At 39.0% G+C, this 27840-nt stretch overlaps 2 protein-coding genes across 2 annotated transcripts; both read left to right on the forward strand.

Annotated features, from left to right (window-relative positions):
* The first annotated feature begins 688 nt into the window (after positions 1–688).
* lrrc1 (leucine rich repeat containing 1) lies at positions 689–22107 on the forward strand. The gene is made up of 14 exons (XM_068723770.1): positions 689–1273; positions 7913–8030; positions 8765–8843; positions 10414–10503; positions 13153–13209; positions 13393–13456; positions 13871–13945; positions 14398–14542; positions 14899–15017; positions 15625–15708; positions 18006–18121; positions 18527–18699; positions 20357–20499; positions 20656–22107. The coding sequence occupies exons 1-14, from the start codon at positions 1115–1117 to the stop codon at positions 20812–20814; spliced, it is 1581 nt and encodes a 526-aa protein (XP_068579871.1). The 5' UTR covers positions 689–1114; the 3' UTR covers positions 20815–22107.
* Positions 22108–24130: 2023 nt separating this feature from the next.
* LOC137877691 (protein scribble homolog) lies at positions 24131–26440 on the forward strand. The gene is made up of 5 exons (XM_068717741.1): positions 24131–24194; positions 24391–24468; positions 24898–25173; positions 25319–25417; positions 25642–26440. Exons 3-5 carry the CDS (start codon positions 24913–24915, stop codon positions 25786–25788), a joined length of 507 nt encoding a protein of 168 aa, XP_068573842.1. The 5' UTR covers positions 24131–24194; positions 24391–24468; positions 24898–24912; the 3' UTR covers positions 25789–26440.
* Positions 26441–27840: the final 1400 nt, after the last annotated feature.

Raw genomic sequence — 27840 nt, forward strand, 5'->3', positions numbered from 1 at the left:
AATATCTAACAAGCATATTTTATAATTGATCATATATTTTAATGTAAAGGATTTAATTATCATAGCAGTCAAATAAAACATTACCTGTGGAATTAAGTGAGCTGGAATAAGAAAGCACAAAATGGAAGACATACCTTCAAATTGTTCTGAATTACAATAGCCTATTTGAATTAAATAAACTTTGTTACATTCAGTCACTGGATATTATTGCTTATACTTAAAGGAAGAACATTTAACTTTTGCTTATAAATGGCCACTATGGCAAAAGTGCCATCAAGGGATAATGCTGGTTTAACAATAGCCTGTTTCACAGTAGTCATACAGTAGATGAACTAACTCAGCAATGTCAGTTCTGCAGCAGTACTGTGTCTACATATTAATAACATTGGCCACAATATGATAGGTCGTTTCAAACATGCCGCTGGATCATATTTTAAATAAAGTTTTAAAGTGAATTGCACTACAGCCTCATTCTAAATATTATGAAATACACAGTTGATCTCTAGAGTTGTTATACTTATTATTAAAACACCCCCCCGGGCTGTAGTCGGTCCTCTACGCCCCATCATGGCGGCCCTGTGCGGGACGGGACTACTACCGAGAGGAGGGACCGGAGAGAGGAGGGACCGGAGGACCGGAGGGAGGAGCAGCCCGGATGATGACGTAGGATTGGAATGAGGGAGTGAATGTTCCGGGTCAGAAACTGGACGGGAGAGGAAATTAACTCCGGGACGAGACGGAAAAACGAGAACGCCACCCTCTTCCACACGGAGATGTAGCCCGTATTTTAAACGTTGAAGTGAGGGGGGTTTAAAAGCGACGTGAAGTCGACGTGAGACGAGGAACCGAGCGGCGACATATATACAGGTGCCTGCTACAAAGTAACCAAAGTGAGACATCGACGGAGAATAATTCCCATGTTCGTCGCGACCTAACGAACGATAGCTCGGTGTTGGAGTTTCGGTGTTCGCTCGTCTGTGAGTTTCGCCACACTTGTGTTTGACGTGTGTTCATATCGAGTCCAGGACGGTCCCGACACAGCAATCTGTTGCATTTCTAGTCCTGCCTGTTTGTTTATCGCACGGGTACGAGGTTTCTCCCCACCTCCCCAGTGATGTTTAACTGTATACCCCTGTGGCGGTGCAACCGTCATGTGGAGGTGATCGATAAACGCCACTGCTCGCTGCTGTATGTGCCCGATGAGATTTATCGCTACGGACGAAGTTTGGAGGAGCTGTTGCTGGATGCCAACCAACTCCGAGACTTGCCCAAGGTAAGCAAGAAAAAAACAACAACCCCGCTTTCACTCACTAATTTTAATGGCAGGTTCAGAGGCTGGTGAAACGCAGCTTTTTTATTATTTTTGGTAACATGAAATGCGTCCCTCCTGTTTAAGTGGTTCCGACACAGAGCTGCTCAGGCGTCCCGTGAGAGACTGGTGGGACCTGGGGACAATAATTACGCAAGATCAGCAAGGCATGCACCCTTTGTAGGTGGAAATTTCCCCTGAACTACACACCTCCCAGGTTAACTAAACGCACATGCCACAGTCTGGGTTTTTTGTTTGACACCCAGGTGTCTAAAGCGTTTACAGCCTACCGCAGAACCCGGACATTGTGTCGGATATGTCCGAACTGTTTGGGCAGGTGAGCCCCGAGGTCAGAAGTAAACGTAACTTTGTCAACAATCTGTGATGCTTTCTGTCATGGCTGCGTGCAGGGAACGTTCAGGAAGTTTAACAATATTGATGCAATCTTAAATCGGTAACTTTATGGCTCAGTGATACATATTTGAGGGTTATGCGTAATGGAACTCTAGAGCAGTATTTGTTCCACAAAGAGGTGAGCGATAAGAACGAAGATAAATGTCATTATTTACTTTTTATTTTTCTCGAAGTGTATTTATTGGATTTTCAACATAATCAATATTTACACGACAATTGCACTTGTAAGTTATTTAGTAGGGTTACATACATATATTGTGATACAATCATTTACAGGTCAACTAGATCAGAAAGAACAGACTTAGTTAATCTTAGATGCCAACTATAGCCTGTAGATACAGGCCCCGTCCTCACCAGAATGTGTCATGTCCTCACCTTTTATAGGTGACTATCACTATCCCATATAAGACAATTGTTTAACTCAACTGTAAAGTAAAGGTCGAAGCTTCATTATTGATCTTGGAATTCATTTTTACAGCAAAAATAAGTAAGCGGCATCCGCTGATGAAGGCCACGACATCGAGATGTAGCCAAATAAATAGAGTCCAGACCAACAGTCCAAAACTAAAAAAATAAGCAATTAATTTGGACCAAAATAGCAAAATCCTCACATTTGAGAATCTGGCCTTCTTACCTGTGACCCTGGCGCTCAGGATTAAGTGGGATTCTATTAGTTAATGGATTTGCAGGTTATTTCCCGTGGGTACGAACGGTACATGTGATATTTCTCTTTGTCAGGGCTTGAGACTGAAGATCCCAGAGGCTTACCTGTGCTGTCTTTCTCACATCTATAGCTTGGAGCTGCAGAATGAAAGGGCGACTTTTGTGGTTTTGTAACATTTTCCCTTTAACTTTAGCGGCCAAACCGGTTTTATTGTAGAAGGCGCTCTCAGTTCTGCTCCGGGGATATTTTTAAGCCTGAGAAAAATGGTGTTCTCATTGTAACCTTCAAAAGCAGGGAGCCCATTTGGTAATATATTGGGACTACTGCCGTTTGAGACAAGTGGACAGATTAGGGAATAAGGCATGAGACCTCATATAACTGGAGTCATGGTGGGTCGGTGTAAAGCTTGGATTAAAGGACTATTTTGTGCCTCTGACATGTCTTTCTTTGATACACAACTGTCTGTAGTTTAAAGAAAAAACACCTGTCAACCTTATCCATACATACAACTACTGGTTAGCTCACCAACACCATGAGAGTTTGCTTTATTTTAAAATTTGAAATGCAAACAAAATGAGTTGTAGGGCCCATAGAGGAAAGAAAAGAGGGCTGAAAGAATATTTTTGGGCTTGGCATGTTCATAGAAATGTGATGGAACAGAGATAATGTGAGCAACCTCCCATGGCCGTGTCACACTGCCTACTTTGTCCAGTGGAGAAAGGCACAGGAACAGGTATTCTGACCGGAAACAAAGACAGCATTATGTGTTTTGTTGTTGCCTCACTCATGCGTTTGTATGTGCTAGTGTTTACTAATGAAGTGATAATGAATCATTGACCTGGATTGTAAAGTACAGACCAATGAAACTATAAACCAACACACATGACAGACAGTGCACCTGACAAACTAGGGTCCGTTTTAAGTAAACCCTCTTATCGCCCGGGATGTTAAGGATGTGATTAGCAGGTGCACTCTCATCGTGACAACTCACACGACTGCGTGACAGTAAAGGCATCTCCATGCTCAGTTCAGAAATATTCTAAGTATGTTTAGAGGGCAGAGGGGTGGCGACAAGAGAAACTGTTTATTGTGCTCTTTGGCATGTAACTAATGTCATCAATGCTTGCTGAGTGAACCCAAGAAACGTCCAACTGGATAAACCTTTTGTATCAGTCCAGCTCAGTGCTCGCTGTGTGGCCTCATCACACTGCCTCCGAGGTGGCTGAATGAATAAACACTGACCTCTTATTATTGTAGTGACAATGATGTAACTAAGACACAGTCAAATATTTCAAGTCAGTCGTTGCAACCATCAGGCAGATAAAGACTCGCACAGGGCAGTCTTATCGGTGAGATGAAACTACCAAGGTGTGTTTTTACGGTAACAAGATGAGGCAAGTTGAACCTGAGCTAGTTTCAGTAGTTTTACAAAGAAAAATCTGCTGACCGAGACATGAAGCACAGTTATGTTTAATGGACCAAATTAACAAACAGCAACTTGTGTCTCTTTGTTTATTCAAAGTTTACCGTAAGTAACTGTCCCTCAAGATATACACACCATCCTTCTAGTTTGTAAACGGTAGTCGTTAGTTCACTAAACTAAGACATTTAACTGGAGAAGAAGTATTTCTACTGTTCCTAGGTCCAGTGAAGCTGTAAGTCAGATGTGTCAAAGAGCTTTGAATAACTGTGTTTTCATCTTTCTTACACCTGCATTGTATACACGTATGCATGACTGGATTATGAAGAAGTGCAACAATTCGTTCATAAATTGATTAGTCAATTGAGAGAAAATTAATCAGCAACTATTTTAAAGTCAGTTAATCGTTTTATTAATTTCTCAAGAGAAAAAGCCAAACATCCTCTGGCTGCAGCTTCTTTGATGTGAAGATGTGATGCTTTTCTCTGTCATATATAATAGAAACTGAATATATTGCTGGTTTGGACTGCTGGTCGCATAAAACAGCAATATACTCTTTATAATACATCTCTTCAGGCTGTGGCAAATTTGGATGGGAAGTTTTCACTTGTCTTGATTTCTTTAAGACGATTAATTGTGCAGATTCAGACTTAATTTGAAGCTCTAGAACTTTTATATTTTCCAACCTGACAAGCATAAAACAACCAGATATAACTCTCAGAAAAATCTCAAATTGCGTTCATTCTGTATTTAAAACAATTAGTCAGTTAATCGATTAGTCAATTGATGACAATTATTGACAATTATTTTGCAACAATTTTGCTAATCAATTCTTTAAGCCTTTTTAAAAGGGAAAAATGCAACAAAAAACCCAATTTGTTCTAGATACTCAAATGTGAATGTTTGTTGGTTTCTTAATATTCTATGAAAGCATACTCAATATTTTAGTAGTTTTATGGGGACCTTATTTGGCCTTTCAATAATGATACGCAAAGTGATAGCACAGCGATGGAGAGAAGAAGCCTCTCTGAGACTGGAAGCTGCAGGTTTTATGACATGAATGACGCGGTAAATAAAGTGGTGGTATGAATCCCACAGCAGGAAGATGGTTGTTGAACTGACTCACTCTTATGTGATCTCCAAATATCATCAGGTTCATGAATGTAGTGCAGTTGTTGAGTTTGTGACATGTGGGTCAGACAGTTTTAACTCTGTGCGATATATAATACTGTATACATATGACCATGTAACCTCCATGCAACCGTAGAAGCATTCAACACTCATGCCTTTTACTGCAGTCTTTACGGCTGCAGGGTTGTGGCCTTGCAAAAACACCTTTAATGCAGATTTTCTAAATTCTTGGTAAGATTATGTAAGGATTTTGCTACACATCTTTTTGTAGTAGGAATAGGTTGAAGGCTATGGTTGATATCTTGCACAATAATCCATGCACCGACTTCCCACAAACCACCTTCAGGCTTGTGCTTGTTCTCTATTGAACAGTGCTGAGGGTGAAGCTGAAGATTTAAACATTGACTCTGGAGTTAAGTGAATGGTTAATGTGTTCCTGACTAAAACCTGTTTTGGTTTTTGGGTGTCACACATGGGTGATTGTTTGGGGCGTGGCGCTGGATGACACTAACAGGAAGAACAGGTTGGCTGTCACTGTAATGCACGACTCGCAAAGCAAATTTGTGACTAGACTGGTAATATAAAGCAATGATGTATTGCTCCTCTGATTGTCTTAATTGTTATCAAGAGGATTAGATTGGGACGAAAGCTAAACAAAGGCAGAAGGGATTCAGAGTAGGCCTACCCGTGTATGCCTCTGCTATGATTTCTGTGTCATAAAGGTGTGGGATAGTTCAAGTAGGAAGTCTGAGATTGGTAAACACGTCTGCTGAAACAGAATATATGCCACAGTTCAGGTTAAGTTCTCTGGAAATAAATAAGCCTGTACGAGCCCAATCTCCCCCGATAACATCAAGAGACAAATCTTTGAGCTGTGCACTTGAGAATGGGAGAGCGACTGCACCCACAATATAATTTTGTAAGTAAGTGAAAGTAAAATTAAGGTGGTTAAGATGCAAAAGCCTTCAAGTCTCTTACAAGTCTTTACTTGTAAGAGTACACGTTTGTTTACTCGATGGATTAGAGACTGTTTGAACTGTCTTAAGACCTTGGAATCAAGCACATTTTGTAATAGGGTGGAGTTTGACTTTACTGACATTACTTTGTAATAGCTTCGATACAATTTAGTTGGGTTAGGGTTAACTTAAAACTTGTTGAGATCCAGCAACCTCCAGGCAAAACATGTTACATTTACCTGAGCGTACAACAATCAAGGACAGTAAGGTGATATGAAGGGGAACCAAAGAGGAACACTGGTACAGTTTCCTCCAAGACATTTTTACCTAAAAAGTGTTCTCCTAGCAGCTTGGATGGCCATAAGCCAACTAAACATTTTGAGTGTCAAACAGGTGATTGGAAAAATAGCTGTTGCAGCTTGAATTCATGTTGGTTGCAATGGATTCCAATGGTGACAGCATACATATAGCAAAGTTATAGAAAAGGAGAAACCTGAAACTTAATCATCGTGTCTGCTTGGAATGCACATCCATTGTGTTGCATTTCTGCATTTCTTGTGCAACAAGTGCAACAGGCTTGTGCACAAGAATAAAGAACAAAGTTGTTTATCTCGTCACATTTTCAGCAAACGTATGTGTTTGCAACATAGAGATCAAAAGAGTAGAGCTTGTTTTAGCGATCAATCTAAATGATTGAATAAAAGAGAAATGAGAAATGTAGGTATTTAGCAACTGCATTAATGGATGAGCCGTCATGGCCAGCTGCCTAGGAACTAGCAATAGTAGGAAAAATACAAAGGCCAGAGGGAAAATTCATGAGTCTGCTTTTTCTGTTCATGCCAAAACATTTAGGGAACCTGAAGCAGTATTGTTAGCTTCCTGCTTCACCAACACAGGCAAGTTTCTGCCCGCTCTTGTTCTGCGGTGTCAAGTATGTGTTTATTGTATAATTGCTTTAAAATAAGTGGGCCAACCGGATCTTTCTTTCCTTAAGTTGTCAACAAAGATGGATCTTCTTACTTACTAGTAGGAACCTGTAACCTTGACCTGTTCAAACTATTTTACTAGTTGTATGTGAATACCTGAAGCCTGGCATTCAGTCTGACAGTGTCAGAAAAGCACAGTAGAGAAGAAAGAGACTTTTAACTGGGAGACAAAAAGAACAAATCTGTTGAAGCCTGCTGAATAAAAATCTAAATATCTCACAACAAGGACACTTTACCTGTTAATTGTAAGTCCTCAAAAATGGCAGTGAAAATCAGTGAAACAGGAGGCGTTTAGTCATTAGGCCATTGGACAAGTTTACTATTATTAAAGTTCATACAAACCGAGCAAATATTTGAAAGAAGAGTGGTAATAAAAGACCGCATGTTAAGGCAGTAGACTGGCCTCCATCATTGTACTCATGTTCTCTTTTTCAAGAGGATTGCCTTGAACCTGGGTCTTTTTCTTGCTTTATGTACCATTCAAATCCTCTGGTCCTCTACAGTCACTGTGTCAGTGTATAGTCAGTTAGTCTGGCCAAATACATTTCAAGTTAAGTTGATGCATCACAACCAATGAGCAGACATTTGGACTAGAAAAGCGCAGGTTTCACTGATAACATTAACATAGAATCTTTTTTTAAATTTTGATTTACAACTGTGCTTTTCCTACTATGTATGACATGTCAGAATGTCATGATCATGTCTGCAAATACTAACAATGTGTGCTTCTGCAATTCAAAATCAGACTGATTTACTGTAGCATCCTTAACACAGGTAACGTTCACCCCAACAAAAGTGATCTGGGGTTGTTTCTGTTGAATTTAATTATTTTGTATGAACTAGTAACCATCAAAGGAGTGATCCTTGAAATAACTGTGACTCGCTGTTCAGGTGAACAATATTTGCCAAGCATTGTTGCATAACAAAAGTCTCACCCTTTAATCAGTCCAGGATGCACCAGTGTTGTCATCGAGCATTGCTAAAACCACATTTAAGCTTTTTACTGAATATTTGTTTTGTTTCAACTTTCAGCCATTTTTCCAGCTGGTGAAATTAAGAAAACTTGGCCTGAGTGACAACGAGATCCAGAGACTTCCACCAGAAATAGCCAACTTCATGCAGCTGGTAGAACTGGATGTCTCTAGAAATGGTAAATGAAAACACTGATATACCAATGCAGCACAAACGTAAAGTAGAATATTACAGCACATTGTTACATAGTACATTTCTTAACTGTGTTTCTGTGTATTTTCTTCACATCTGCGAGAATATTACAAAATGAGCAAGACGTCACTAAGTTCAGCGAATGAATCGCATTGACAGATTTACTCCTCCTTGGTGAAGCTGATCCAACAAACGTGCATAAAGATAAAGTTTGGTTTTCATTAAGCCTCAATCTCCCGAGTCGTTTGTGTAGACCCGGATATTCTGTTAGATACAACGGAGCACGCGGTTCACAGTTCACAGGCTGTAGAGCAACAAAAACACATATTCAGTTAAAAGAAAGTACATTTAACACACACAGTGTTGTTTGTATTGAGTCCTAGTTAAGTGGAAGTGTGTGCAGAGTGAGACATGGTTAACATAACATACTGACTCATTGGATTTACTACGAAATACAATTTTTTGCAATAACATCTTCACTATTGTTATTGTCTTCTTTGCTGTTTATCACTTGCATTCAAACCAACTGTTTTTAATACATTATATTGCTATATATATCTATATCTATAGATATAGTTCTATCTATCTATCTATCTATCTATCTATCTATCTATCTATCTATCTATCTATATATATATATCTCAACTACTGCTGATTGTATTTTATGTTTATTTTTGATTAAGAAGTGTAACAACCAGTGTCTTTTTTTCTTTTATTCAGATATTATGGAAATTCCAGAGAGTATTTCATACTGCAAAGCGCTCCAAGTGGCAGATTTCAGTGGAAATCCACTAACAAGGTAATCCTCCAGATTATGTTGAAAACAAATTACCCATCAGTCATATCTAATACTTGAATAGTGGTCACTTCTAAAATATTCAGCTGTCAAAGTTTGTAACAATGCTAAACCCATACTTTTCACATTTCATAATGATTTTGATACTTAATGCTTAGTGAGCGGTGTGTGTGGAGATCCCCTGCTGTTATGATCATTCACACACTCTCCTTGACAGATTGCAGATTTTGCACAATATGCTTTTCGTTGTGTGTGGGAGACTAAATCTAATTTGCACCTCAGCAGGAGCAAAACCACATTGTTTTGCAGTATATAGTTTAGGAGTCAGCAATGAATAGTATTAGAGAGTCATTGGTGTTCAATACTTTTAAAGTGCACACACACACACACACACACACACACACACACACACACACACACACACACACACACACACACACACACACACACACACTCTTTTTCCACAGTAGTAGCCTAATTTTCCACTCATCAGTCCTATATAAACTGTTTGATAGTGAAGGTCTAGTTCCCACTAAAGGTTAGCAGAGATGGGATGTCACATTGTTGAAAGAAATATTCAAATTATTCAAATTTCTGAATTACAAGTATATTCACATACGACATTCAAATGAAAAAAAAATAAGCATTTGTGTGTTTCTCAACTCATCATAATTAAAGACGGCATCAGATGATATGAATAACTGAATTTAGTTGTCTGTATAAAAGGAGCTGTTATTTTGGGACTGATGACAGAAGTTGTTGATAGCTTGCTTAAGAAATATACAATACCTGTCTGATTTCAATGCTTTGTTAATTGCTGTAGTTCAAAAGGACTTTTGGTTTACATTCATTCTCTATGATGTTTCTGAAGAGAGATATTAAAGCAGAAGTAGCCTTTGTTGTTTCACCAGCCCACGTTCATGTAGGATTCTCAAAGACAATAGCAAGTGAGCTTATGGCTGCCACTAAAAAGGGAGAAGCATTATTTTGTTTGTGCTGCTATTGATCAAAGTGTGACCACAACTAGCAGTAGTCCCATCTGCCCGGCCTGCAATATTAATGAGGATAATGGGTTTTAAAATAAAAACTTGACAAAAGAAAGTATGCAGGTTGTCTGTCTTGAACAAGCAGATAATGAGTCCATTTAGGAAATGAAATTCAGGCACTTACGTATTTGGTGTAATTAAACCATTAATCAAAAATGTCCAGTAGTATTCAACAAATTGTCCCGTGTAATCACAGCCTAACATCCTGGAGTAGAACAAGAATATTCTGACTCCCTTTGTGATGTTATATAATTCTACCCCTGATGTTCATAAACAAGTTAAAACATTTGATTTAATGTAAGAGAGCAGCAAAGGGCAGAACAGAAGGTAAAGATGAATAGCAACCAGCACAGATAAACTACTTAACTCATCAAGAGTTTAGGGTTGAATTGTGGTGAACTCTTGCTTAACATTGCTTAAAGAACAGTGTGTCTATAGAAACAAACCAACATGGGCATCCAATTAGACTCCTTGCACTCCTCTTCCACCTGCATCTCACCCTGTGGCCTCTCTTTTTATTTTTCCAGGTTACCCGAAAGCTTTCCAGAGCTAAGGAATCTAACATGCCTTTCCATCAATGATATTTCATTGCAAGTTCTTCCAGAAAACATTGGGAAGTAAGTAAATGCACCGTTTCTTCGTACTTACTTTGACATATTGATATCTAGCCTTTGCCGATTAAACATGTCCACACAGTTTCATAGCAGCCTGAGGTGCATTCATTGTAATGATGACATCCCACCTGTCTCTCTCTGCATTTTCTAGTCTCACACTTTGCTTTCTCCTTAATGGTTCTCCCAGAATTATCATTAATTTTACCTGTAAATTAATTCAATTTCATAAAAAACTATTTCAGTTGTTTTAAAAGCAGACATTTGCTCAACCAAACCACTGAGCGGCAAGTGATCTTGAGCTTTACAAGTGCCTGCATTTCTTTTGTCTCCCTTTCTCCTGATTGTAAGAATTTATTCTATAATCTCACTGCATTGGTAAAAGGATACCAACCACATTACTCTTCACACTCACATCAGTCAGGGTCCTCTCAAGCCTTGTTGTGAGATGGCATATAATCTGCTGCAGTAAAAAGGCATGTCTGGCCAACATTCTTATTCCTATGAGGTCTCCCTTCTCCTTGAGTTCAGTTTATAATTGGATTTAATAACAGAACTATGTGCTTTTACGTCAAATTGCCACAAGGGATGTTTTTAGTAGAAGTTTGGAGTTCAAGGGAAACTGATTTTAATTTTAAACCCTTTCAGGAGGGATTTAAAAGGATGAAATTACTCTTGACGTGCACCTTTGGTTAGAATGTTGATAATATCCTGACATTTGACTGATTTAAAACATACTAGTATGTAACTGCTGAGAAAGTAAAATGCTTATTTTTGTAAACACATAACACTGTGGTAATTTTATGTATTTTTAAGACAGAATTACAAAAATACATATCAATAAAGACATGCTCTTTAAAGGCACTTTTCTGATGTAGATACAGTGAAACTTGTGCTGATGTTGTCCAGTAGAATATCTAAAATAATAATTGGCAGTGCTCTAGGGAGCATATTTTAACCATAAGATAACTGCTGAAACAGTTGGAGCTAAACTAAACAGAGTTTGGTCTTGGCTGCCTTTGTGCCATAAATTAAGCATTACTGCATAACCTCTAAGGGACGATGCATTGCTGACGGATGAGACCCTGACTGTGATTCAAGAAAGGATTCCCTTTGCTCCTTTAGTGATCATATCTCAGGATTGTAGGCTTTGAAATAATACATAATAAATAAATAATATTTTTTTTAGGCTTAGTGTTAATCTGATGTTCTACATATACAGTATTGATAGACCTAAATTTGATTTCATGCAAGACACAAAACACCAGATGGATTTTCTGATGAAGATCCATACTGCAATGGATTATAGATGCAGGGGCTAAAACTGGGCTACAACAATTGTAGCTGTGTTATGTGTTCTTCATGTTGTAGATATTCTACAAAATGTTGAACCAAGCCAAAAAACAATAAAACCAAAAAAAGTCAAAATGTGTGCTTGCTTTGAACTGAATGTTGCGTTGGAAATGTCTTAAATAGACTTCTTGTGCATGGACAGAATGTATTTCAATGTGCTCCCAAAAAGATTTAGCATCTTTCAGAATTTCTTTTTTTTTGACTAGCTAGTTTGCTTTAACAGCTACCTCTCATATTGTTAATGTGTATATGACTGATTTTGCAAAAGGTCTCTTAGGGTTACCTTAATGAAATATACAATTTTCTGACCAATAAAGCCAGCTTGAGTTAAAGAGATCTCTTCACACCCTTTTCCTCCTGGTACGGCATGTGCCCCACATATGTCCCATATCTATCTTACATAATGCGGTGACTTAAGGCCTGCTCTCTGTCAAGGAACACGGTTATGAAAAACATGCGGTGGGTTTTTAGAAGTGGTTAAGGCTAACGTTCAAGGGGTTACGTGACATCAGTCATTTATCTTCTGAGACGAGGATGTTTTCTGTCAAAAAAAGAGAAGCTTTCACAAAAGATGCAGTTAGGTGTCTGTTTTCATCATTTCTTCTGTCTGTTTATTAATCTGTGGCTCAGTGGCCGGCTGTGACGAATAAACAACACAAGATTAAGGAAAAAGTAGCCGTTGTATTTCCTGTTGTCTCATTTGAGGCCAGCCTGTAAGAACCAGTTCAAACACACCTACTAGATAATGCTAATCCCTTTGGCACAGTCAAACACTTATTTACTCACAAACTGAATGGAAAGGCTTTATTTTGACTCCTCAGTCCATCTCTAATAACACACAAAGGCTGAATTATTTAGTCTGGGTTCTGATCAACAAGATTAACTTGTACTGTACTAGTTTGTTGTCATAAAATCCTCCATTAATTGGGTACATGTTCAGTACTATGGCATGCATAAGCAGCTCTGCATGAAGATAACCCTGGACTTTGTTCTATGATATCCATTTAGACATTTTATCCTGTCATTTAAAGTCCTGGTTGTTTATGCTCCTGCAATTTTACCGTCGTGATAAGACTGACACACCTCAAAAATACTTCCTGTTCACAGATAACTGATTGCAAGGAGACATATTGTTTTTCTAGAAACACGCAGAGCATCGTGTGTGTGTGTGTGTGTGTGTGTGTGTGTGTGTGTGTGTGTGTGTGTGTGTGTGTGTGTGTGTGTGTGTGTGTGTGTGCGCGCAGTTCACAGGATTTTCAGAGATGTATAATCGTCCCTCTTTTTTTCATGTCATCATTGCAGCCTTTCCAATTTGGCATCACTAGAACTCAGAGAAAATCTGCTGACATTCCTACCAGAGTAAGTATTCAACCAACTGCACTGTCTATGTGGGGTTATATTTTGTGTACACAGAGAGGCTGTGTATTTTCATTCATACGATGTTAACAGAGGTTATTAATTCTTAGAACATGCAGCAGGCCTCTGCTTTTTTATTTTGACTGTATTTGTATTTGAACTTTCGTTGGCATGTGTCATCCACAGGTCACTTTCTATGCTTCACAGACTGGAAGAGCTCGACCTAGGAAATAATGAGCTATACAGTTTGGTAAGTTGGTCTTGTGTCTGGATGCCGGGAACTTGTTTACTCAGAAGGATGGCACATGGCACACAAAATGAGCAGAAATAAACTCTTCCCATTTCCTTCTTCTTGTCACGTCCAAGTAGATTAGCATCCCTCGAGAACAGCTTTCACTTCTTATCACCCAGATGGGAGGATGGCCATCTGCTTTGAGCTTTGGTTTTTAGTTGTAATCTTATGTGTAAATGATTTACTGATGGATGAAGCAAGGTCAAGCTGCCAAGTAAAGGCTCTTTATGTGTTTATTAATTTCTAACTTATGTGTACATTGAACTAAATTATTTTCATTGTTGGATGTATTGTATTTTTCTGCTTTTGTTTTTCTCTTCAATTTTCCTGGCTCTCATTCTTTCAATCTCTACATTTCTTCTTCCCTCATAGCCAGAGTCAATAGGCGGTCTTGTCAGCTTGAAGGACTTGTGGCTGGATGGAAACCAGTTGGCTGAAATCCCTTCAGTAAGATAATACATTTTCAGAATCTGTTATTGTCTTTGCCTTGATAAGAGTAACACTGTTACATATAATTTTATTGCTGTGTGCAATAGTGCATGTAGGGTTTTGAATGAAATGCCGTAAATAAGTGTTCAAATACAATGAGAAACATTTGTTTTTGTCCTCCCAAGATGAGACAAATCTTGTCTTGCAGTCATATTGGCCGAAACCTAAAATGTAAAATTGTGTGCTCTGAATGTAAATGTAGTGCAGTGATTCATTTGAATTTGACGATATAATCATATCTGACTTTGTACATTAAGAGTGGTCACATATGTCCTATGTCGTGGCCTAAGTCCTGAGTTTAGGTGTTGTGAATCCATAGACAACATTGATTGTTCTCTGCTTTCCTAGACTGTATTTGTTGCCATGTTATTGTAACTTGGCTTACCACAAGTCTCTGCTCTGCATTTAAGGAGATGGGCAGTATGAGAAGCCTGTTGTGTCTGGATGTATCAGAAAACAAAATAGAGCGACTTCCAGAGGAGTTGGGTGGCCTGGTGTCGCTCATTGACCTGCTGGTGTCTCAGAACCTAATTGATGCTCTACCAGAAAGCATTGGTGAGCATGTGAATCCGCCCAGCTCTTAATTATCATGATTACACCACCTTGAGTGCTCTTCTCTTGTATGTTTTGACTATCTTCTCTGAGAGGTTATTTCTCCTCATTGAGTAAAAATCATATAAAGGAAAATATTTTTTTTCTGAAAGTTTCATTCACAATGGCTTGTTGGGATGTTCATATCATAAATGTACTGTATGTGGCGAGCCAATAAACTTTGGTGTGAAAACAACCCACTAAAAATATATATGCTAGCATCCATTTTCCTCAATATCACAGTAACTGATTCATCAGCCTGCTAATCAGTGTCTGAGCAAGGTTGATTTTGTTTAACATGTATTTCTCTTTCTCTGCAGGAAAACTACGGAAACTTTCTATATTGAAAGCTGATCAGAATAGGCTAACTTATCTTCCAGAGAGCATTGGTAACTGTGAAAGCCTTACTGAACTTGTGCTCACTGAGAACCAGATACAGGTTTGTGTTTGCAACTGTAATGCACCCTAGTCTTTTAAAATGTAAAGAAAACACTATGGGATTACTACATATATGTAAATACAGTTCATTTTCATTAGCTGTTTCTATGTAGATGTTGCATTAACACAGTTAATAGGAAAGCAGCAGCACATCGCATAACGGTTTTGGTATAATGAAAGGATAAAGGTTTCATCCTCATTACAAATTACATGAAATTGCTATAGATGCACCATTGAGTATCATTCAATAGGAGTAAGTATAGCTTTTTATGCTGTGCTATGATTTTGAGCTGATTGGAAACATTAGCACAGCCTCATGATTAAACATGGACATGTAAATCATCTGAGATGTGACAGGAATACATTGAGTTGTTCTGAGTGAAATAGAGATTGACATTCAGGCGATGCACACATTGCCGCTTTTACCAGTGTTTTTCTGTTTTGTGTGTTGATAAATGAACCAACTGTGTGAGCAACACATCTCCTTTTGTCTCTGTGCACAAGAGCACTGCACTGTACTAGTGACACATGGACGATTTGGTTTTCTACGGCCATATCGTTTTTAAACTCAATGTTTTATTACATTTTTTTTTATTGATTTATTACAGAGTTTGCCTAGGAGTGTTGGGAAATTAAAGCGACTTTCCAACTTCAACTGTGACAGGAACCAGCTAACGGCATTACCTAAGGAGGTAAGCTTTTCATATATCAACCGACATCATTTATTTTAAATTGAATTTGAGGATAAACCCCTGGAGACACAGCATCTTCTTTTTAATAGAGTCAGAAAGCACCAAATTTCATTAAAAAGTTAAAGGTAAAGAAATACAGGTAGCACTTTCTATGACATCCATGTCTATAATGCATTATAAACATACATATAACATATAATGGGTTATGATTTGCTTTAAGCACTGTATAATCATAGTTATAAACTATAACTAAATATAACTATTAATAATGTTGGCATATAATATTGTCAAATATCATAATACTTAATAATAATTGCTGGTCACTCACTGACATCTTTTTGCAAGCCCATGTCTATAATGCACTATAAACATACCTATAATGCATTATAATCTGCTTATAAGTACTGTTTAATTACAGTCTATAAGCATGCATACATATTTGTAATGCTTTATAACAATGACACACAACCATGAAGTAGTATAATACTTGACCGTAAAGGTCATTATGCAATGCTTTTTTGATGTGTAATGATTATTGTTATAAAGCAATACGATTACAGTGATTAAACAGTGCTATAACCAGATTAAAACCCATTATATTCGTTATAATGACGTAATAGAAAGTGTTACCAAAATACAAATGTAATAGGAAAGATTGATTGTAAACGTCCAGTATTGACTGATGGCAGAGAGAGGACTTGCTATAAAGAGGACTGAGCTAATATGAATAAAAGATTAAAAAAAACTGAAAAGCAATTCAGCTTGTAGCTATAAAACAATTTACAAAACGTGTACAGATTTGAAATGTAAAACCTAACAACCACATACTGTATTAACCAAAAATGTATTGAAGGAAACAGCTTTAACACTCCTTTATTCCAAGTGCTGCGAGTGTCAAAATGGCAGAATCTGTGACTGTTGGCTTGTAGCTAACGCTCATGGACGTTTTACATCTTCAGGTCTAAACAGTCGCTGCTGTTACTTTTAGGTCAATAGGTGTCGCAGTTTGGATCTGCACGTCTGCAATTGATGGTCTGAAACTGCAGTTCTGAACTGTAATATAACATTATTACAAACCTGAGATTTTCTTCTTCAATCAAATAGAATCTGTTTTGAGTACAGTGATGCAACGCTGTTAAGGTAGACTGTTGTCAATCTTTAATGCAACTGTTTAGATTTTCATTGGCTCAAAATGTCAAAAGTTCATTCACGTTTGGATCAACAATGCTCCTACTTGTCAAGCTCTCTCATTTCACGTTCACTGCTCAGTCCTCTGGTTTGCTCAGCTCTGTCTGAGTGTATCCATTGTGTTTGTATGTGACATTCTTTTCTAAACCTCTTGTCTGTTTAAGTGAAGGTCCGCCTGGTTTAAAGCTTCATCTCAAAGGCTTCTTCAGACGTCGCACAATGCCCCTGTGTCTTTATGATGCAAAGACTGCAGTGTTTGGAGAAAAATAACAGTCGGCCTAGATAATGAATCGATGGCGTCACCTTTTTCTCAAACCAGTGTTGCATGGCATTGCTAACAATCACAGCGTAGCCATGAACCAAGTATTGATTTGTGCATTTCTGAGCTACTTGACCATTGGCCCAGTTTTATGGATTATATTGATTGTTTATTAGTCTCATAACGCTTTTTCCCTGCTGAATTTTGTCCGTGCTTACATGGAAGCAGATTTAATTCGGTGTTTGATTTGTTTTAAAATAGTTTCTTAAAAGATGCTTTGTTTACTGCTAGTTTATTATTATTCCTTTAAGTTTTATACTTGTATAGTACCTGCTGCACAATGTAACAATCTCATCCACTGCTGATTATTCAGATAAATCTTAGTCCTAATTTAAGCCACAGTGGAAGGCTAAACTAGCGTAGAAATAAGCACCTATCATATTAACTTGTGTAGATGATCAGCTTAACTTGTCCATTTGAACATGATGGATCTCTTAAACAATACTTGTATCTCTGCCTTGGCTGGCTACTAGGCCTAATTGTTCCCAATTGTAGGTCCCTCTGTCCCAATCCTTTGACATTTAACTGGTTTGCCATTGAAATCACCAATTCTGGGACAAAGTGCACAAATGCTGACCACAGATTTACTCTGGTTTTTATTGTCCTGGCTGTGTTAAAAAAGACAGATTTATTAACATGCGCATTGATGTTGCATGTTATACTTGCAAGGGGAAAAAAAGTACAGTTGAATCCTATATGTGTGTCTTCCTATATATGTTTTTATGCCTCACAGGACACCTGCACACTGTCTGACATGCAGCCTAATCAAATGATCTCTTCTGTTATCTAGATCGGGGGCTGCAGCGGTCTGAATGTCTTCTGTGTACGAGAGAACAGGCTGACGAGGATACCGTCGGAGCTGTCGCAATCCACAGAACTGCATGTGCTAGACGTCTCTGGAAATAGGTACGTTCAACAACACGTCCGTATCTTCTTTTTTCAAGTAATTTGTAGACTTTGTGATTAAATAGTAATGATAAAATAAAAAGTAAACCAAATACTGAAATATGATTTAATTGTACTTGATAAATACTTGATGAAATGCATGTTTTCAACTCTCCGATGCCCAAAGATTGTCTGGACGGTTATTACTAACCTTCTGTCAAAAGGTTGTTTTGGCTTTGTGTCTCCGCTACTACCGGTTTTGTCTTCAGATCAAGCTGCAGCGATGTCTGCTGCATTAGTCACACACAAACATGTTCGCCTCTGTGTCTGGAGGGTTTTCCCTCCTCCACGTTGTCAAAACAACTGCAAACCTGTAGTTATCTTTTGGTTTTCTGAGTTAGTGATTTACATCCGGTCTGGTTTCAGGCTCACCCACTTACCGATGTCACTGACCACACTACGACTGAAGGCCTTATGGTTGTCAGAAAACCAGTCGCAGCCTCTCCTCACCTTTCAGACTGACCAGGATCCCGACTCAGGGGAGAAGGTGCTCACCTGTGTGCTGCTGCCACAACAACCATGTGAACCAGACAATAAAGGTACTGTTTTTCATCGAGCCAAAGCCTAAAATAATCCTCAAAGGTTCTGAATAACCTTCATGGATCATCGGTATTGCCAGAAGCAGGGACTCTATCTTGACATTTTTCTCATACCGTACTGGTTGACTGAATTTCCAGTATATATGGGTGCATGAACAGTGTTTCTTTGCTTATGTACCATTTGTTTGTAGATCCCTATCCTCCCTAAGTGTTGAGCTTCCTCTAGAGTAGAGGTCTTCAACAGGGGGTCCGCGGAGGTACTGCAGGGGGTCCGCACAATTTTTGGTTGATTAGACAATTTTTTAATTTATTTTTTTTCAAACATGAATCTGTCCATTATTTTAATAGTTCAGTATTGTATGCAAGATAACAGGTATGTTTATGCATGGCAGTTGCACTAATAGGCCTTCACTCATTTTCGTTTCCATATTTATGTTTAACATAAAAACGTCAATTTGAATAGCTTGTATACATGATTATCATACAAGGTATGTTTCTAAATGGCAGTGGCACGGCCACCCTACTCACTGTACCTTTAAAATTAAAAACATGAATATATGAACCTGTGTATTATTTGAATAGCGTAGTATTGAATGCACAATAACAAGGTATGCTTATACATGGTACTAGGCCCAGTTTAATATAAAACACAATTTTATAGAATATACTTAGTAGGGGGTCCCTGCTCCATCTCTCTATCAGTTTGGGGGTCCTTGGACTGAAAAACGTTGAAGACCGCTGCTCTAGAGTGAAATGACCTGGTGCCAACACCGTGATATTTTGAGGAATATTCATCAGTTCTTGCATCTTCTCAGAGTATTTAGTGCCCCGCGGTTTTGATGACATTATCACATGATTATCTGCTTGGGGAAGCACAGTGTGTTCTGCGCCCTCTGATCCTTCCCTGCAGTATCTGTCGATTATGAGGTCCTGTAAGGGATAACAGCCTATAACAGATCAGTGCCTCGCCTGTCCCTTGAGGCCCTCCTTGGTTATGTTTTTCAGAAATGTGGTGGATTGGACAGCTAAAGAGGCTTAGCAGAGGCTGGCCCATTGCCGTTAAAAGCTCGCCCACTGGGTAGATGCAGCTGAGGGCTAGCTCTATCTCTGCCTGATACAACGGTTTATTGTAATTCTTTTCCTTTGCTGTCATCCACAGATTTGTGCCTAAATCTGTCAGGATTCACTGAAAAGTGTTTGCTCCTTGCTTGACCCTGTATTGTGCATTGTTTCTCCCTCAAAAATTTAAGTATTCAATACATTTCTTTTAACATAGTCATTCATTTTTGTGACGTGCCATCTCTCTCTCGTGGTGGAGGTGCAGACATAAGACTGGTGGAGGTCAGATGACCGAGGCTGAAGCTGAAGTTGGGGGCAGGGAAGATTGTGTTGCTGTAAGCCTATGACTAAGCCAGGATTTGAAACTGTGATCTGGCAGTTTCAGGCTCTCTCTTATGAGCGCTGTGTTATGTGTCAGATTTCATTTCTTGAGTTGACAGTTTGCAGAGAAGCAATCATAACAACCATATTGATTTGAATGTGCTCACACATCCGCTTCAGATCGCACTCTTCAATTCTATCTGAGCATTTTGATGAGAGCATGAATTCCAGTAACACAACTTGTTATTGACTTGTGTTGTCTCTTTTTAAAAACCAGGCTCTGATAATCTTGCCCGCTGTGGAGCCCTGGATAGTCTGGTGAATGACATGGCAGATGACACGTGGGATGACAAAGCCATGAACAGGATCAGCGCAATTCACTTTCTTGATGATGATGAGGACGACGAGGATGACGACAAGGTGAGACCAGCAAGCTCGAGGGCAAATCTCACAGTAGTTGGTTATAATAGTGGTATTTCACTCTGATGTTAACCTGCTGGTGGTGCTAGAGTAAATGTCAGATGATCACCAAAGTCAAAGACGTACCACTAGTTTGAATCTCTTTCCTTCACTCAGGGAACACTACTTCGACGGGCCACGCCTCACCCCGGTGAGCTGAAGACGATGAAGAAAGCGGCCGAGAACCTCCGCAACGACCTGAACGCTGCCAAAGGCCTGGACTCCAACAAAAACGAGGTCAATAACGCTGCAGACAGAGTGACCACATCTGTGTGACCTTTACCTCAGAAATGTTTTTTACCTCCTGTGTCTCGCCGTGTCGTCCCGCACAACCCCGCAGCCCCTAATTTTCTTTTACCTACAAACCCCGGTGTGGCCTACCCCTCCTCTGATTACACCCTGGGACGCCTGTAACCTTACTCCATCTCCAGTCCTGTGTAAAACGTGTTTGACTCAGTCTACCAGGGCCGCTGTGCCTTCCTCTTTTTAATTAATGTCCACAGTAATAATCTGCACAGAGATGCTCCTTTTTAAGAAGATATTTTAAAGATTTATTACTTTTTGAAATGCCTCTTTTTTAAAAAAAACATACATTAGGTAGTTGCACTATTATAAGTCTTTATAATATGGTCAAAACTTTGTTAATGTATTATATATTTGTTCTATATCTATTTTCCAAAACACTGGTTGAATACTTTTTACATTTTGGGCAAACATAAAAGCAGGAGTTTTTGGACCTACTGATTAAGGATTATTGTATAGTCTCTTGTGAATATTGATACTTTTATACTTTTTGGCAGCTCAGATGTAAATAAAATGTATAGCAAATTTCTTAATCAGTTGAAGATTTTTCAACTTTTTTTTCTTCTTTTTTGAACTTGGTACTTTTGTCTTCAATGGAAAAAAAAAATCTAAGTAATGAACAAAACACAGTCACTGATGTCTTATTCAATCCATATAATTGTTATTGGGTGAGTGGATGGCCTTGAATACTTCTTTTGTTCATCGATAAAACATCTAGTCCTATTTTGGGGTAATATATTGATTTGGTTAATTAATTAAGTTTGGATTTAAGTACTGCACATCAACCTTTTAATTACTCATCTGCAACGTAATTGTGCAGAAGTAACAATGCCGTCTTATTTATATGTGCTGTGCTTTACTGTTTTGCAATGTTATTCAAATAGATGCCAAAAACAGTTGTATATTTTAAATAAATCAGTTTTCTTTCCCATTAGAGTACTGTATAGAATAATCATCGGAGGTTTGGTCAGAATGAGGTTCGTACCATAAGGACGGCATCCTTTAAAAATGCAGTTGTTAGAAGTTCCACTTTAATGCACTTCTCAGCGTTTCTTAAATTCTTTTAAATGGTACATGATAATTTGCATTATTTTGTTTTTAAATTGATTGCAAAAAGTGGACCATAGAAATTGATCCAAGTGTTTGTTTTTATGTTTTTAATTATTTTCTGATCAAACTGCACAAACCAGATCTCAAATGGGCACTGCGCCTTGAGATTTGAATGATTTTTTAACCACTGATCAATAAAATGAGTGCAACACTAAACGTGTTTCTTATTCCTTTTAATTTGATTGAGTTTAGAGAGATAGACTCAATCACAGAGAGTTGAACTTATTAATGTCAGATTTAAAACCAGATACTTTTGGTGTGGCCTTTCTAATTATCCATATCTAAAAATAATATATTAAAACTTAAACTGACTTGCTTTGAGGCAACAAACCAGATATTCCATTTCCTGACCCCTCCATTGCTTGTTTTGTCTGCCCAGCAGTGCATGATGTTTCTGTAATGCTCTGCCAGCATGTGCCATATTTGACTTGTTCACCCTGCACATGCTGCATGTTGTATTGATGCTGGCATGCTTTAAGTATATCAGAGAATTGATGTATATATATATGTATATTTTAATGTTCACGGCAAGTGCACCTTTATTTGTGTCTCATTGTACATTTTTGATTAATTGCGTGAAGATGAGTACTATTTTCCCAGTGAATTACCAAGTCAAAAACTGGTAATTCACTGGAAAGTCTTGGTTACTGGTGTTACTGGTGTTCAGTTTCAGGTGCTGAACTGTTTGCAATAAGAAATGTAGTGAAGCTTAAGATGGACTCCCACTATTCTCAAGTGGAGGCTTCTTCAGTGAGGCTACAATGCATTTCAAGCATGGCATCAACCTTCACTCTCTTTCTTTGCCTTCTACTCAAGATGCATCAGAAAACAAATTTTGCCAATAAGGCAGAGAAAGAGTCGAACGAGATCTTTTCACCTTGCTTTTTAAAACGGTTGCACCAGTGAGCGTAGTGCAATTACACTTTGCAGTAATCACTGTTTTAGTGCCCCCTGGTGCACAACATACGCATGAATTATGAATAGTCAAACATGATTTTATTAATGTGACTACATTGATTATCAGCTGTTCCACTGGAAAGCATGATATTCCTCCAAGGATTGGCATTGTGCTGCTCTTAGTTTAAGTCCTGCCTTGACAAACGGCCATGCATTCAAGATGAGGGACATGGTTTCATCAAACTTCTTCCCCACTGATCCATCACTGTCACTACTTATTTCCCTCAAGATTTTACATTAAAATTAAATTTTCAGCATCGGCTGGTGTCTTCTGACTATCTCCAGGAGTGTAGAAAGCCTCATATTAACCCGTCCCTCAGGACCAGCATTCCAGGCTTCAGCTGGTTGGCAAACAAAGGGTGTCAGCAGGCAAGACCTCAACTATTCCCGGCCAGCGACAGTGTGTGTGGCCACATAAACACTGACATGACCAGCGCAGAGAAGGAAGCAGAGGAAATTGAGCAACCTGAGGAGGTCTGTTTTCAAGTTTAGGTATCTTACACAGTTCATGTTTGTCTTGATTTCTCTTGGTATGGGGATGCACATTTTTTATCAACCACGTCAGATGTTCATCAACTGTAATTCTGCTGCAGATTTCCACTTAATCTAGATGAATCACTATTACATGTCAAGAAACCCTTTCTGAGAAGATACTTGTTTAACTGCTTGTTTCATCCTTTATCAGTCTCTCATTTTGCTAATGGCTTGTGAGTGAATTTAAATATCAGGCTCCATGGATGTATCTCGCAGACTGACGAGGACAAAAGCATCGAATTATTTCTAATCACCAGGATGGTGCAGGCCAGCTGTCAGAGAGCGATGCCTCACTACGACGGTTTCGCCATCAGAGAGGTGAAAACAAAGAGGGGAGGAAGTTACAGCGTCACAGAGCTCTTAATGCGGGGACCGGTCTCCATGGAGACCCTGCCACCAACGTAAAGATCTTCTCCACAACCGGGCATCTGAAGTCTGTGGTGACAGAGAGGACCCCTCCTCAGGAATCATTCGTCTCCCATGTGCCATTAAGAGTAACTGAACGCTGTCTCTTTCTTTAATGTCTAATCATTCTCTGTGAGGTTGCACTTCCAGGCTGCTGGAAATTGATTGATTGTGGCAAATTATTATTATTGCAAATCTAATTTGTTTTTGTTTGTGTTGCTCCACTCGGGCCTAAGTTGTAAATATATTTGTATTAGTTACAGATCAAAGTGTCTGGCCAGAGTGGTAGTTTGGGAATCAGCATTGCTGGTGGGAGGGGCTCCCTGCCTTACAATGACCATGCTGAGGTAAGTGCTGGAGCAGAAGAGCTGGCAGGGCTCAATCACTTGCAACATGTTTGCCTGTTTCGTTGAAGATAATGAGAAAGCAGCAGCCTTGAGCAACTGAACTCCTACAAGTACACATTCTAGTTTACCAATAGAGTGCTTTGAGCACAATGTTATTACACGTGTCCCTCAGGCTAACATGTCTATTTCCTTTCAGGGCATTTATATTTCCAGAGTAAATAGAGGGGGGGCATCAGAAAAGGCAGGGGTCCATGTTGGAGATAGATTGCTGGAGGTAGGCTGGGAGTCATTTTTCTCTGTTGATTATCTCCTGTTCATCAACTGTTAAATATTCAACCCAGCTTGTGAAATGTTGTTGACTGAGTGGAAATCACTAAGCACTTTATATTGGCTGCAAGAATGTCATTATGAAACCCATTTCCTGGTGATGTTCCTCTTGTGACCAATGGAGGGCATCATAAGACCAGCAGAGGACACTGCTCGGACTCCCCTCACTAATATGAGGCAGGCAAATTGAAAACAATTAAAAATGCAAAATCAATCTTTAGAGTCACACTTTGGTAGGTTAGCTGATTTAGTGTCTGTAGTGGTAATAAACATGCTATTTTCAGACAATCAAGCGTGTGACTTAGCCCCGCACCTCTGACTCCTGCTCCCACCTTTACTGACCCCTGAAAGTGTAATGTGACCACGGTGCTTCCAGGTCAATGGCCTCAATATGCAGGCAGCGACCCACCATGAGGCAGTCAGCGCCCTCAGGAATGCTGGGAGCTGCATTAAGATGAAAGTACTCAGAGAAAAGCTGCTACCCCGAGAGGTGTGTGTCCCAGATGAGCCACAGGATCCTCGGGAAGCGACGGGGCGACAGCCGTGCAGCCAGGACGGCGGAGGCCAGAGAGACAAACAGCCCAAGATGGAGAGCACAGAAGACTGTTTGTCCAAGAAGATTGAGGCAGTTGTCTGCAACGGCAATGGCATTGTGGGTGGTTTGCTCAAATCACAGCACAAACAGAATACAACATTTGAAATGTCACTATTGTTTTACAATGTGCCTCAAGCCATATGTGGATTACGCCCTCAAAATAAGTCTTTCTTTTACACTTCTTTGTCTTTTGGTGTTTCAGTCTGATTTGGAGAGACAGTTGAACAGGACCTTGTTTAAGATGAAGGTGCAGGCCTTGATGAAAAATGATTCACTTCAAGGGGGGAAGCACACAATGACAGTAAGCAGATTTCATCCCTCAGTAGCATATACCACCTACGATATCATTTTACACTGAAATCAATTCATTTTAGCAATCCCCGAGACCTCCAAAATCCAAGAATCCTGCAAAAATAGACATTAGAGTTTTTCATGACATTTCAGCATGTAAGCACATTTTATCACATGAAAACTTACTTCTTTCTCTTCCCAATCCTGTTCCCTTCTGTGGCAATCATCTGACAGATCCCGCGGATCATCCTCACTCATCCCTCTACCTCAGATGAAGACGTGGAGCTCTTGACACAGATCCCCAGCAGAGAGGCACTACATGAGTCTGACATTCCTGACAGACGCGTACACTGTTTCGACAGCGCTTTCTACTCACCTTGACCACAGCGTAGAGGTACATACATGAAGGACACAGACTGTTATTTCCCAGCTCTTTTCTTTTTCCTTCATGTTACTGTGGTGGATTAGTGTAAAACAACCTGTGGGAATGTGTTTTTTATGCTTTTTGTCTTCATGATTCAATTGCTGCTAATAGTATTTGGTAATATTAAATCCATTTGCAAGAATGGCCTTCATTTTTATTACTAAAACCACAGAGTTTTGTTTGTGCAACTACATAGAACAGAGGCTGTAAAGCATGAACAGACTGCTCTCTAATGTCCAAATGAATTCATAATATTAAATACAGTCAATTTAACAATGGATGCTGCTGGCTACCTCTACTTCACACCGTTGTGCTAAATAGTGTCTCTGCCAATGACAATGTGACGCCCTCAAACTTTTTATTGTCTTGACCAAGATAAAATGCCACACAGCTGAACTGAGTCCACGGGAAGTTTGCATACTGCAGAGTCCCGATTAAGACTGAACACATCTCCTGTATGAGCAAAAAGAATTGTGAAACTGCGTGCTCTGTTTTCTGAAAAGACAAAGAAAACAGACATTTTGCTTGTCAATACCTGCCTTGTATTATTTTACACTTTTACATTCTCACAGTCACACCAGTTGAGTGTTCATTGTTCACTTTCTCAATAAAGTGCACAAATATTGTTCCAAGACGTTTGTCTTTTATTTGAGCTGTAGAACAAACAAATCCATGGTGACCTTTATACTGGCATGAACACCTGCAGAGTATACAGCAATTCAGTAAAAGAGCTCTGCAAACACACCCACTTTTATTAGTTTCTGTTTTGTCAGAAAGGTGATAGTTTGACAGATATTTTGAGGTTGTAATTTGCTGTGGTGTCGGGCTGGATTGCACCATTTTGCACCAAGTGTTCCTGTTTGTTGTGTCCACCCACTATGTTTGCTGTTGGCCACATAAACACTGACATGACCAGCACTTGTTTCATCAGTGATGCTCTCCAGTGATGACTGTCTGCTGGGTGATAATAATCTGGGGACACAACTTGTTGAAAAGCACATCCAGTGTGCGAGATTCCATCCAAAGTCAATTACTGGCTGGTCCTGCTCATATCATGATACTCGAGTCTTCGTCTCAAGAGGCCTTCATGGATCTGAGGAAGACGAGCACGGATTTGTATTGCAGTAATATAACTGGGACTCTGGGACTATTGGTTTTGTAAAAGAACATATTTATTCAGAAGAAATATTGATTAAATTTATTGATTGTAAATGATGATGTAATTATGACAGTTTAATGTAAATTTAATGTTGTAAATGTGTCAGTCACATATGTTTTGACAACTTGATAACTTAAAGCAACACTATGCAATTTTAGAAGAAGATATAACAGTGTAAGTTGTAAATTGAATTTGTAAGAAAAAAACAAACAACGGACAAACATCCTCTTGCTCAGCTTAACATACTCAGTGGTTTTAGATGAACCCACAGCCTTTCTTGATCTGGTATGACCAGTAGCTTCTGACCAGTAGCTTCTGATACATACATTCTGATGCATTTAAAGAATTCTTTCAACCACAAAAAGTGTATAGAATAAATTGAACTCTGTTATCTGTTCTAGTGTATGCTGCAAAAGTTAATAGATAACTAGTTTACTAATACAGTATTTGTAATATGTATTTTTGTTTGTGAGGTTAGGTGAAAAAAAGTGTTTAATGAAAAAATGGAAACCACGTCACTTAGTCCTCAAACCTTTTCTGTTATACTGTTAAATCTGAAAACATCATGACAGCAGGATTTCCAATTAACTCATGGAGTATATGTTAGTTTAGTTAGCCAGCTAGTTAGTGTTGAGAAAATCTGCCAGAGACATGTATAATTTCAGGCAGCATTATTGAGTTGCTGGCAATAAATGAGAATGGTTGCAGCTCTACTTGGTCTTGTATGACAAACAGTCCATGATGGCTATAATGTATAAAATTGAAGTTGCCAACTGACCTATGACTATGAGCCGGGACGTCCCTTATATTAGGCTAAATTGGTTAGTTCCATAGGGGATTTCCTCATTAT

This window comes from Cebidichthys violaceus, unplaced genomic scaffold, assembly GCF_023349555.1.
Source record: "Cebidichthys violaceus isolate CVI_PGR_0920_01 unplaced genomic scaffold, fCebVio1.0.p SCAF_10, whole genome shotgun sequence".
Classification (NCBI taxonomy): Eukaryota; Metazoa; Chordata; class Actinopteri; order Perciformes; family Stichaeidae; genus Cebidichthys; species Cebidichthys violaceus.

Bases quoted from the DNA above. Each gene is read 5' to 3' on its own strand.
- lrrc1 (XM_068723770.1), top strand. From the start codon at position 1,115: ATGTTTAACTGTATACCCCTGTGGCGGTGCAACCGTCATGTGGAGGTG. The intron at 1,274-7,912 runs GTAAGCAAGAAA...TTCAACTTTCAG, and splicing joins AACTCCGAGACTTGCCCAAG to CCATTTTTCCAGCTGGTGAA. The intron at 18,122-18,526 runs GTACGTTCAACA...GTCTGGTTTCAG, and splicing joins CTAGACGTCTCTGGAAATAG to GCTCACCCACTTACCGATGT.
- LOC137877691 (XM_068717741.1), top strand. From the start codon at position 24,913: ATGCAGGCAGCGACCCACCATGAGGCAGTCAGCGCCCTCAGGAATGCT. The intron at 25,174-25,318 runs GTGGGTGGTTTG...TTGGTGTTTCAG, and splicing joins TCTGCAACGGCAATGGCATT to TCTGATTTGGAGAGACAGTT. The intron at 25,418-25,641 runs GTAAGCAGATTT...ATCATCTGACAG, and splicing joins GGGGGAAGCACACAATGACA to ATCCCGCGGATCATCCTCAC.